General features: G+C 43.0%; 1 protein-coding gene across 1 annotated transcript in view; it reads left to right on the top strand.

Moving 5' to 3' along the window:
• Positions 1–13,249, top strand: part of epb41l3a (erythrocyte membrane protein band 4.1-like 3a) — a 185,221-nt gene extending 171,972 nt beyond the window's left edge. The window contains exons 21-25 of the mRNA XM_060922394.1: positions 4,450–4,581; positions 6,233–6,331; positions 11,156–11,236; positions 11,579–11,694; positions 13,144–13,249. Coding sequence (XP_060778377.1) covers positions 4,450–4,581; positions 6,233–6,331; positions 11,156–11,236; positions 11,579–11,689 — 423 coding nt within the window. The 3' untranslated portion in view covers positions 11,690–11,694; positions 13,144–13,249. The remainder of the gene's footprint in view (positions 1–4,449; positions 4,582–6,232; positions 6,332–11,155; positions 11,237–11,578; positions 11,695–13,143) is intronic.
• The last annotated feature ends 454 nt before the right edge of the window (positions 13,250–13,703 follow it).

Here is a 13,703-nt window from a genome sequence, read left to right as displayed (position 1 = left end):
AATGAGTGTATATTTACAAAAACTATAGTATATCATGGCGGCACGGTGGTGTAGTGGTTAGCGCTGTCGCCTCACAGCAAGAAGGTCCGGGTTCGAGCCCCGTGGCCGGCGAGGGCCTTTCTGTGTGGAGTTTGCATGTTCTCCCCGTGTCCGCGTGGGTTTCCTCCGGGTGCTCCGGTTTCCCCCACAGTCCAAAGACATGCAGGTTAGGTTAACTGGTGACTCTAAATTGACCATAGGTGTGAATGTGAGTGTGAATGGGTGTCTGTGTGTCAGCCCTGTTATGACCTGGCAACTTGTTCAGGGTGTACCCCGCCTTTCGCCCGTAGTCAGCTGGGATAGGCTCCAGCTTGCCTGCGACCCTGTAGAACAGGATAAAGCGGCTAGAGATAATGAGATGAGATGAGATCATGGCGGCATGGTGGTGTAGTGGTTAGTATTGTCACCTCACAACAAGAAGGTCCTGGGTTCGAGTCCAGGGACCTTTCTGTGTGGAGTTTGCATGTTCTTCCCATGTCTGCATGGGTTTCCTCCAGGTGCTCTGGTTTCCCCCACAGTCCAAAGACATGCAGGTTAGGTTAACTGGTGGCTCTAAATTGACCGTAGGTGTGAATGGTTGTTTGCCTCTATGTGTTAGCCCTGTGATGATGACCAGGTTGTACCCCACCTCTCACCCGTAGTCAGCTGGGATAGGCTCCAGCTTGCCCGCGACCCTGTACAGGATAAGCAGCTACAGATAATGGATAGTTGATCATTTTGAACATTAAATATATTGTCTTTGTGTTGTATTCAATTGAATATAGGTTGAAAACAATGTGCAAATCATTGCATTTTGTTTTTATTTACATTTTACACAGCGTCCCAACTTTTTTTGGAATCGGGGTTGTAGAAAAATAATCAACAAAAGGGTGGTGTGCTGCCACCCATCACCAAGTTAGATTATTTTCCTATAACAGCGCACTGTGGCACAAATGCTAATAATATCTTATGAAAGCATTGTTTGTTTTATGTGTACTCCTGAATCTGTTGGTGGTGAACATGGTTGGAACTTCATGTAGTATCACTTTTCTGTCGTATTTTCACACTACTCTGGAACAAACATTGTAAAGTAAGGAGATTGTGACCTGAATAATGCTGATACAGCTTCTTTTTTTTTTTTTGGCACATATTTGTAGGGGTGTTTTTCTAGTAAATAAGGTTGATTGTGTCTGTGTCCTACCATACTGATATAGTGTTACCTTTAAAGGTCATAGGCAAAGGTCAGAGGTGAAACGTAGAATATCAACTTTATTGTCTAGAATAGGGGTGGCCAACCAGTTGGAGACCAAGAGCCACATTTTTTACTGTATTACCGCAAAGAGCCACATCATACACATGGGCACACGAACATCACCCATCTCTTCCTCTCTCTCTCTCTCTCTCTCTCTCTCTCTCTCACACACACACACACACACACCTCTGCTCAGCCAGATTAATAATAAATGTCACACACCAACATATTTACTCCTACAGTACTAAGACCACAGGCTGAGGCCAGTCATTTTTAACAATGAACATTGTGTGCACTTACTATGCATGCTGCTTAATGGGACTCATGGCATTACCAAAAAAAAGCCACACCATACACATGACCGCACATGAACATCGCCCCCCCTCGCTCTCTCTCTCTCACAGACACACACGCTCACGCACCTCTGCTCAGCCAGATTAATAGTAAATGTCACACGCCAGCATGAGAGAAATTTACTCCTTCAGTCAGTACTAATACCACAGGCCAGTCATTTACAGCAATCAATATTGTATGCACTTACTATGCATGTTGCTTAGTGGGACTTCTGACATTCCTTGCCTTGAACAATCCTCTTCAAATCTGGCTTGTATTCCGTCGTTGCCACTCGAAGCAGTTCTTTCACATGGGTTTCAGTCAGAACAGAACGATGCTTTGACTTCACGTGTTTCATGGTAGAGAACACAGACTCGCAGACGTATGTTGACCCAAACATTGACAGTATCTTAAGCGCAGCCCGTTTCACATTGGGGTATTTTTCCAATGGCACACTTTTCCAAAACTCAATGGTGCCTTCCCTCAAAACAGGTTTCAGTTGGTCTTCCTCACGAAGATCGATCATCTCCAACTCAGCCGCAGCCTCATCTGTGACTAGCGGGGCTTTCAAACAGTCCGTCTCCACATTGAATGGGTCGACAAGGAACGTAACCTGTGGCCTTTTCAGTTGTATATCACGGAACCGGGTTACAAAGCTTTCGTGCAGGTTTTCAATTAGTGTTGCATATCTGGCTCCTTGCTTATTCAGGGAGGCGGGAAGCTTTGAAATGAGCTAATGACGACTGACATATAAGGCAGAATGGCTTGCCATTACGTTCAACAAAAAAGTATAAACTCTCCCACTCTGTTAAAAATGTCCTATGTTCGTCTTCATATTTTCGTTTTGCTGTGCATTTTTTCATTGCCGTTTTGAGAGGCTACTTGACACAAGATACACCTTGCCCAAAAACTTAGCGATTATCTCACGCACATGCGCATTTGACATGACCTGAAAATACCGTAATATACCCAAGCAAAGCGAAGATGCATTTGACGAAAATACCATACTGAACTCAAGCAAAGCGCACACGCACATAAAAAAAAACACAAACACAAACTTCGATATGAACGTAAGAGCCGCATGACACCGGGCAAAGAGCCGCATGCGGCTCGCGAGCCGCGGGTTGGCCACCCAAGGTCTAGAAGAATGACCCAAAAAGTGAATTCAATCTTCCTGGTGTCTAATTTGCACCCTAAAATTGAATAAAACGGTTAAAATATACTGTTTTGCCCAATTTCCGAAGGCTTGTTTACATCCCACTTATGCGCACTTTCACCGCCAGGGGACCGTCGTCATGACGTCATTTAAGCCAAACAGACTGGGAGCAGCTCTGTGTTTACTTGCGAACCGAGCACACGTGTACGGACTTTGGTCGTGAGAGGTCGTGTAAAATGTCTGATAGCGATTTTGAAGTAGGAACTCTCCACATTGAATATCGAGAGGTGAAACCATATATGTATGAACCTATGGCCGTTGCGAAGCAATCGGTGAATGTGTCTCACCGGTTTGACCGTGCGGCCTCGGAATCGGACAGCGACTCGGCCGACTCTGATCGCGGTGACCCCGGACCTCAACAAGACTCGCACCCAAACGATTTATCCTGGTAGTTATGATAAATTCCTACTTTCATCGTAATACTAAATAAGAGCCCTTTTGAAAAATAATTAAACCGCCCTCCCTAGTGGATACAGGTAATGATTACTGGACAGTGTGCCGGTAGGCCACATTAGCCTGCCATCCGCGGCATTATACTATTTATAGCCGACTCTAAGCGAGGACATATCCCTTTGTCTCATTTCCACAATGATTGTACAGGATCCCTCAGGATTCTTGACTTGTCAATTGCAAGCAAAAGTAAAAATATTTACCTCCAATCTTCTCCTTTTTGCTTGAACGTTGCTGGCCCGTTTCTTCTTTGACTGCTTGAATTTGTTTCATGTGCACAATCCACTCTCTCCTCCTCTTCTCCTCTTCCAGAAAAAGCCAACCCTCTGGCTTCACGCGCACAATCCACTCTCTCTTCCTCGTCTCCTCTTCCGGAAAAAAACAACCCTCTGGCTTCACGCACACAATCCACTCTCTCCTCCTCGTCTCCTCTTTTGGAAAAAGCCAACCCACTCGCTCTGCCTCTTCTCCTTTTTCGGAAAAAGCCAATCTATTCACTCCGTCTCTTCTCCTTTTTCGGAAAAAGCCAACCCTCTTGCTCCGCCTCTTCTCCTCTTCCAGAAAAAGCCAGTCCACTCTCTCTGCCTCTTCTCCTCTCTTGGTAAAAGGTAAAAACTTCTTCCTTAACCAGTCCCGTTGTTACAGTTCACTGCACAACAATAAGGCATGGGTTTTCTTTGGAAATTCCTGAACGCACGTCTGCACTCAAGCCGAACGGCACTGTAAGTAAACGGAAGTGGACTCAACTCAAGCGGTTTGTTTGGCTTAAATGACGTCACGTGCAGAGTGGTCATGAAAATAGCCGAACAGAAATTCGCCACGATCTGCGCTAACTTATTTTAATTATTACTTATTAACAATACTTCTTGGGACCAGAAGAAAATTACAGAGGGTTTTTTTAACATATAAAGTTTCAAATGTGCATAAAATTAAAACCGTTGCCCATGAGCTTTAACAGGTCCAAATTATTATTCTCTTTTTTTTTTTGTCTCATCCATGCCACACCAACAGCTGACAGGATGTGTCCAATGAGCTCTGTGTGTGTGTGTGTGTGTGTGTGTGTGTGTGTGTGTGTGTGTGTGTGTGTGTGTGTGTGTGTGAGAGAGAGAGAAAGAGAAAAGAGTTGAAAACTGACATTGTATTATCTGCTCTTTCTTTCTTTCTTTCTTTCTTTATGAAGGTTTCATCACTGCTCCAGACAGAGGTCATTACCTTTAGTAGTGCGTTGTCAGGTGAGACGGAGACACTGGTGGCACAGGAAATGCCAGTGATCCACACGGAAATGAAGACCATAACATACGAAGCTCTGAAGGTACACTGCTACTCTGCAGATATCAGAAAACACATCACAGCATGTTTTAGCATGCAGACACACAGGCTGGAATAGTGAAGCTTTTACAGAGAGTCTCCATGCACTTGCTTTTTTATATACACAGTTTGAAACAAAAACTATTCAAACTGTTTTTATTGTTTCAGGTTAATACAGTTAAAATGTAAAGTAAAGAATATTCTTTATAATTTTAAAATATTACAGAAAAAAAGTAATGCATTGATCACTGAAAACCAACACAGCCAGCACACATCACTGAAAAACAACACAGCGAGCACACATGGCCTTTATCTAACTGGCATTAACACTCAAATCAGATTTTGTTCTTTCCCTGATTGGATCGTGTAACCGTACAGCAATCAAACATGTACAGCCAACAGCAGTCCTGTGATCAGAAATCATCACTAAGGTGGGGTTTACATTAGACCGTATCAGCGGATCATCAGATTAATGTTTTTAAAACGATTAGCGTGCACACAGCAACGCCAATACACGATTTGCGTGCACACAGCAACGCCAATACACGGATACGCTCGGCTCCGCAGGCATCCTGCGCTCCAAATCACTCCGCCCTGAACAGCGAGTGCCCTCTGGAGGGTGCGCACTCCGGCCCTGCACAGCTCACAGAGCGCGCGAGTGAAGTGCACGAGCAGTGATTCGGGACTGAGCCGCTGTGTGTGTGCTCTCAGTGCATATCGGGCATGCGCGTCACTTACCACTTGCAAGTGGAAGGATGGCAAGCCTAAAGACAATCATAACTACACAATGGGCAGTATTTGCATCAGTATTTGCAGTATTTTCATACTTTTATACTCTTTAATGAAAGGTGATACAAGGCGGAAGTCCGCGCCGTTTTTCAGCAGTCGCGTCACATGACCAACGCCAGCGAATCAGGAAGGTGGATGTCACAGTGACGTTGTCCAATGACGACGCCAGCTAGAGCTCAGCACAGCGTATCCGCGTATTCTCAATGTTTACACAGCACCGGACCAGACACGATCTGGATTGAATACGTGGACGCTGGCGGATTCCCGTTTCCCGGCGTTTCCAGTCGTTTTAATGTAAACGGACAGTGCATCCGCGAAGAAAACGTGACAGATACGGTCTAATGTAAACTTGGCCTAAGAAGAGCTAAAAGCTGATAAACTCAAATTGTGCCTGGGAAAATTAGCTATAGTCTCCAACTCTACGCATACAATGTGAACCAATAGGGAAAACGTGTCTAATAAAATGGCCAACAAGTGTACACAATGTGCAAAACTCACACAGTGCTGCTCCACGTCATACACTTCTACTTCAGCATCACTGCTATGCTGAGAATGAGTCAACACCCAATTAATATCTGGTCCTGCTATGGTCTCTTTTCATTAACTCAAGGGAACGAGGGTGGGTGACAAATTCTGCACAGTAATGGAGTACATTCAGTAATTGTACGGACAGCAGTCATCTGTTAGGTTGTGCATACACAACAGGAAATTAGGAACAGGTAAAACTCAGGAGGTTGGGGTGACTGGGGAGGCAGAACTCTGGTGGAAGAAAGAGTCAGGAGCAGGGATAGTCTGGAAGGTGATATTTGAGAAGGCATTTTCTCCTCATGCAATCTATCACAACATCGCTTTTGTCTTGGTGACAGGGTGATACGGACAGTGACAAAGAGCCGGGGATTCTGATGAGTGCACAGACCATCACCTCCGAAACCACCAGTACAACCACCACCACACACATCACTAAGGTATGGCTTGCTAACAGTGTTGGGCACGTTACTTTCAAAAAGTAATTAGTTATAGTTACTAGTTACTTTTCCCAAAAAGTAACTGAGTTAGTAACGGAGTTACTTTGTCATAAAAGTAACTAATTACCAGGGAAAGTAATTATTCCGTTACATTTTGTTCCCCCTCAAAAAAATCAAATTCAATTAGTGTAATCATAATAAAAGTGAATGTTAAATGTGTTTAATGACTGAAATGGACACTTAACAGAACCAATTAGTAATGTTATCTACACTATATTAATATTTTTGTGGGACAGTGTGAGATAAGACATCTATCAAATGTAATATATTTTTGTAGTTATTAAAATTGTTACTAATTACTGGCCACTGACGAGGACAAACACTTTGTTCCTCGACATAATGTGCATTGCACGTAAACACTCTTGCCTTTTATTTCAAGTAATGAAAAGTCCTGGCTGTATTTCCAGTGTGAAAGCGCAGTGCTGGGCTGACCGCTCGCCATCGCTGTGTCTTCTGATTGAAAGAGCGCGCAGTAGTGCAGTAGGCGGAGCCTACCTACGTCTGTTGTCCAAATCTACTCTGATTGGCTTACTGTACCGTTGTCTCGTGTCTCCCCGCCCCACACTAAAGCAGACTAAAGAAAGGCTGAACGAGCAGCGTGCCAGATGAGAACAGCTTTAATAAAGTAACGCATAGTATTTTATTGTAAGTAACGGGAACGGCGTTATAACGATGTAAAAAGTAATTAGTTAGATTACTCGTTACTAAAAAAAGTAACGCCGTTAGTAACGCCGTTATTCCCATCACTGCTTGCTAATTCATGAACATGAGCAGCCTCATTTTCTGCTTCCACTTTCTAATGTTCATATGAAATCATTTCTTGTACTTGGTGTCCCATATCAGTGTTTCCTCTACCATTATATTGCCCTGTGCCCTGCACCCACACACACACACACACACTCACACACCTTTAAGGTTCTACACGTTATTGTTCTAAAATAAATGTGAAGACTTAAATATGGGCGGCACGGTGGTGTAGTGGTTAGCGCTGTCGCCTCACAGCAAGAAGGTCCGGGTTCGAGCCCCGCAGCCGGCGAGGGCCTTTCTGTGCGGAGTTTGCATGTTCTCCCCGTGTCCGCGTGGGTTTCCTCCGGGTGCTCCGGTTTCCCCCACAGTCCAAAGACATGCAGGTTAGGTTAACTGGTGACTCTAAATTGACCGTAGGTGTGAATGTGAGTGTGAATGGTTGTCTGTGTCTATGTGTCAGCCCTGTGATGACCTGGCGACTTGTCCAGGGTGTACCCTGCCTTTCGCCCGTAGTCAGCTGGGATAGGCTCCAGCTTGCCTGCGACCCTGTAGAACAGGATAAAGCGGCTAGAGATAATGAGATGAGAGATGAGATGAGACTTAAATATGACTCCTTTAACTGTTTGTTCAGGTCAAAATGTTCTGTAATAGGAGCTGCGGGGAGGGGTCCTGCAGGTGATCATCCTCATCCAGCAACTCCCCCCAACCAGTAAACTTAGGGGAAACACTGCATATGGAAATAAAAATGTAGTCAATAAGTAGAATTGCTTGTTAATATTAGATTTGGCCATGTACACAGCAAAATCCGCATACCCAAATTAACACTGTCAGATTTAATTTCAACACTTTTAAAGTGTCTATATGGGTCCACCCCATGAGTGTTAATTTAACTCTTTTTGCAGTGTTGGTACCTTAACACTAATTTGGTGTCATTTTTCACTCTTTTTGGAGTTAAAAGTTAACACTTATTAACAACATCCAGTGTTAGTTTTTCTCAACACTGATATGTAGTGTTAGACATTAACGCTCTCAGAGGATCATTTGTTGACTATAAAAGCGTTAGCCCCATAACACTTAAAAGGTGTAAATACAGCTCTTCCTGAAAATGATTTTCAAATTAAAGTTTGCTGAAATAAAGGTGGACATATTTTGTGTTTTACAATTAAACATTTATTTTAAACATTTGCACCCCAAAAAAATGAAGTCGCATTAAAAAATGTAACACTATGGAACAATATATGTCCTTTGACTCTCATTAGAATATTGCTTCTGAAATGGTCTAAAGTAAGTCAACTGGTCAACAAAAATCAAAGCATGTTCATTACTTTGTTCAGCAGTCGGTGAAGCGCACGTAGATCTTCTGGCTTCAGCCAATCGATGTGTGTCTATGCAGCGGGCGGGGTGACATGAACACTTCAAGTGTAAAACCCAGGATCGGAGTTGAGAGTTAGAAGTTCAGAGTTAGTATTTATACAGTTACACTGACAGGTTTGATTTAGTGACGCTTTGTTTTTACACCCGATTTTGACACCAACTACCGGTACTTATCAACTGAAGTCAAATATCTCATCTCATCTCATTATCTCTAGCCGCTTTATCCTTCTACAGGGTCGCAGGCAAGCTGGAGCCCATCCCAGCTGACTACGGGTGAAAGGCGGGGTACACCCTGGACAAGTCGCCAGGTCATCACAGGGCTGACACATAGACACAGACAACCATTCACACTCACATTCACACCTACGGTCAATTTAGAGTCACCAGTTAACCTAACCTGCATGTCTTTGGACTGTGGGGGAAACCGGAGCACCCGGAGGAAACCCACGCGGACACGGGGAGAACATGCAAACTCCACACAGAAAGGCCCTCGCCGGCCCCGGGGCTCGAACCCAGGACCTTCTTGCTGTGAGGCGACAGCGCTAACCACTACACCACCGTGCCGCCCCTGAAGTCAAATATAATGGATTTAACTCTATCAGAGTAAAATTAACTCTACTTTTGCTCAAATTTCACTAAGACCCAAAATTTAACACTTCTGAATTTGCTGTGTAGTGATTCCACAGTATCAGATTATGTGTCTTCCTGATGGATCATGGTGCATGAAACCAATCATCCTTGCTGTAAAATAACATTCAGTTCAGTTTCCTTTCTGTAGCACTTTTAACAATAAACCTTGTCACAAAGCTGCAGAAATCTGGAAGCAGCTCTAAATCCCTAATGAACAAACCACAGGTGACGGTGAAAAGGAAAAGCTCCCTGGGATGACATGAAGAAGAAATCTTGAGAGGAACCTCTCACACTCAAAAGCGAATCGATCCTTTTCTGACTGATACCTGATAGTTTATAAATTATTGCTCTTCTACGGTTGGATACTACAGTGTAAAAATGTGTTTGTGCTCTCTGAATGGAAGGGAGACCATACTCTTTCTCCACTGGCAACACAGCGACGCTAGCCAACTGTGGGTTTCTGTGAGCTTCATGGATGCAGAAGAGGGTAGATAGCATATTCCTCAAAGTGTGATATGCTGCACTGTGAGGTTGCCTAAGCAGCTGTTTGAAAAAATGCAGTTGTTTGGCTTGATATGAGGAAGCGCGTGTTGGTTTTCACCCTGCCCAGTTAGTAGCTGTTGTGTGATCTGGCGACTGGGTTGGACAAAATGGGGAGAAGTCCAAAAAAAGACTATTGAGGTATTTCACCTGATGTCACAGGGTCACGTGACGCCCCGGTGTCCACTATTTTGAACGTCAAGCTAGCTAATGTCAACAACAGTAGCTGGTATGCTACTGTAGCAATGTTTACGTTCAGTCATTTGGATGACTGTTAAAACCTTTCAGTCTCAAGTTTTTCCTTTACTGTATTTACTAGTTTACTGAGCTAGCGAGCGCGCCAGCCGGCCGGCAGGCTAGCGCGCGATGGCTCCCAGCTTGCCCGAGCGCGCTAGCTCAGTAAACTAGTAAATCCAGTAAAGGAAAAACTTGAGACTGAAAGGTTTTAACAGTCATCCAAATGACTGAACGTAAACATTGCTACAGTAGCATACCAGCTACTGTTGTTGACATTAGCTAGTGCTAACAGCTAGTTGCTAATAGACTGCTACAACTACACCGACCCTAATAATACAGTTTTTCATCATTGCCTGGTAACAGCAAATTTATAACGGGCCATGTCTCAACAGACTAAGAAGTTATTTCAATGACATTTAATAACATTTTGTTTATCCTGAGGACCGAAAGTAAATGAAAATGTGAACAAACCTTAGCTGTAATCAGATGGCGACCACCGGCTCCAGGGACGATCCGCTGATGTAGGCATGTTACCCAGCCTGACACAAAATATCTGTAGGTATCCAAACTCTTATACGCTTTCAGATCAATACCTGTGTATGGCGATGGGTTTTTAACGACATAGGTATACAGATCATGTGGGCCGAAGTCAGGTAAAGACGAGGGCTTCGTGTACTTCCGTACGTCAGTGAACAATCCTGGTGGAAGCAGGTAAACGTCGCTGTCTAAGCCTGCTAACCTCAATTTTTGCAAATACCTCTCCCTCTGCTCGCCCTGTAAATGCCCTACGTCGCTGGATAGTGAAGGTGTTTTCTGCATCTCGCTCCTTTTTCTTTTATGTTTTTCGTTTGTCGCCTTCCTCACATTCAAACTGATTCGAGCCGTGCCGTCCAAAATGGCAGCATCACATGACTTGGTCACGTGAGTGAAATACCGCAATAATGTCCAGATGAGGGTGAGACTTTGGTATAAACTAGTTTTGTGAAGTGCAAACATTTAGGGTATCCATGTGGGACCATCTAATAATGTTATGGGGGGGAGTGAGAAAGAATGAGCGAAGACTGACACAAGAAACGTATCAATAATTTAACAACAAACAAGTAAATTCTTAAATGCTGCCTTTTGGCTGTTGAAGCCTGAGACGATCATTATTTTGCATGTCCTCAATATTTAAACACCCAAGAGCTGTGTTTGGTTTGTTGTAAATGTTTTTAAGTGTGATCTTTTTGCTGTCAGACTGTGAAGGGAGGTGTTTCAGAAACCAGGATTGAGAAACGTATTGTCATCTCAGGGGATGCAGACATCGACCATGATGAGGTAAGAATCACACCATTCATTCACACTGAACAGCTGCTTTAGCTATACTGTGGATACAGTGCTTCACAGGATTCTGACGAGTATGTTCACTTGAATACTTACTCTGATCTAACCAATATTACTAAGTGTGTATATATATATATACCTTCATCAGTTCTCCCTATTATTTGGTGACATTCAGTAATGCTCTTTTTTTAAATGTAAAAGAACTGACTATTCACTCTCCAGCTATTCATTTTCTCCACACACTTCCACTTCACATTATTTGTTAAAGACGTAATTCTTATTACTTGCATTCCTACACCTCTTTGTGTTGCCGTTATGGGGTGCCACTGGGGCCAGGCCCTGGCTCAGGCCATTAAAGAAGCCAAAGAGCAGCACCCCGACATGTCAGTGACCAAAGTAGTGGTCCACAAAGAGACTGAAATCACACCAGAAGATGGCGAGGAGTGATGCAGGTAAGGGAAGAGCCAGTCACGACTCTGTTTGACTTGGCCGACTGCAAACTAATCTACCGCTTTGCTAATGCTCCAAAGCTCTAGGAGCTGCTATTCTAACCCCTGTCAATTTTGTCTGCATCCAAATCCCATTCAGAGATTCTCTGAAGACAGATCATTTGTCTCCCTCATATTGTTCATGCTGGATATTTTGAAACAACATGTATATTTTTGCTTGGTTTTGCTTCATGTTGCTTTGACAATAAACTAGAGACCTGTGCAGGTCTGAGCTCAGCCTTTGTCTGATTGGGAGATAGAAGCTATGGTACATGAATAGAAAAAGTAGCCTGCTCAGAAATACGTCAACTCTAGGATTCAGAAAAACGTTGCAGAATGTGTTTGTTTCCTCGGGACAGCACTCTAGACCACTCAGCCACAGGGGATTACATCACAAACCGAAGTTATGTAACATGGCACTTTAATAGTGAGTACGCAGCGGTGCCACACTGCGACTGTGGAATCGCTGCCTGAGGCTGGCACGCCAATTACGTTCTTAAACACACTCGAACTCGATTAAACATAGACATACAGACAGGTGCCTCTATAGGCTTCAGCCAAAGACTGAGCCAGTAATGAAGGGAAAATTAAAGTGTTGCTTTGGGGCTGTCGATGACGCAAACCTTCTCAGAGCCATTGCTTTGTATTAGACAAGAAATAGGGTGCCCTCTGATGGACATAAGTAGTATTACAATAATAGTACCGTTTACTGCAGGTAATTGCAGCTAATTATGGCTATGTTTAAATTGGAGGATGGAGAGTGCCAAATGAAAAATCATTAAAAGTAAATATATACATCATTAATATTTCCTTCAAAATATCCTTTAATAGATTTTCAGATTAATCCATCAATAAATGAGTTGACAATTGTGTTCGTGCTTTATTGAATAATTATCAAACATTTAATTAATGATGAAGGATTTATTAATGGATATATTGAAAGCTTTGTTTGTTTGCTTGCTTGCTTTTTACTTAATATTTGGAGATATATTGATGGATTTAATGATAGATTTCTTTAATTTGGCCTCATATGTTTATTGTTTGTTTTTGTTATTTAATTTCTATTCTTAAAATATACAAACTGGTACTGTTAATAGGACCCGCTTGCTGTATTTCTTATTGTCAGATATTGTGCAAGCATGTTTTAGAGACTGATATATGCAATAATTTTGCATGGCACTCCTAATATATGGCATTGTTTGTATGCTTGTGTTCTCAGCGTGTGTAAACTTCTGCACACTCACAGACACATGCTGTTGTATGTCATGCTTTGGTGTTGATAATGTGTTAAAATGGTGTATTCAGCATTGAAATGTCCTGTGTCCTACTTCATATTGCTCTAATTTTACTTCATGCCTTGATGATAGTCATTTTATGGAATATTATTCTAAGTTTTTGCCCATATATTTGTAGGATTAGTGTCTTCATAGTTTCTGGAGCAGTCTCACCTACACCATGCAAATAAAGGACATTTTGGAGATGTTGCCTACGGAAGCAGCACCACAGATACATCCATGGATATAACTTCATCTGAGCACTGCTGGAGTCGCCTTCTAACAAACCCATACTCACTCTCTCCTGCAGCACATGCTTACAGATCTCCTGGCTAGCCTGGTCCAGCACTGGTCAATGATACTGCATGACAAGGGAACAACACTTTTTCTGTACAGAGAACAAACGCTATATACAATGTAGGAAATGCTCAGTGACCGCAGTGTAAATTTCAGTCTCTCCTGCACACTCCGTCTGAAGGGGAGAGTATGTGACAAGAATTTTGAAAATAGTGCTGATATTATGATCTACGTTTTATTTATTAGGATACTTCTCAATACAGTAAAATAAGAATAATAATAGACTGCATCTGTATGAACACCGAGTATTTAACCATGCAATAGGTGTATCATTGAGTCCAGTCACCATGTCCTGTTCCAGCCATCCTTATCTGCCTCTGACATGTTCCTGCTCAATGTATG

The sequence above is a fragment of the Neoarius graeffei genome, chromosome 5 (genome assembly GCF_027579695.1).
Source record: "Neoarius graeffei isolate fNeoGra1 chromosome 5, fNeoGra1.pri, whole genome shotgun sequence".
Taxonomy (NCBI): Eukaryota; Metazoa; Chordata; class Actinopteri; order Siluriformes; family Ariidae; genus Neoarius; species Neoarius graeffei.
This window is presented reverse-complemented; position numbering and strand designations above follow the sequence as displayed.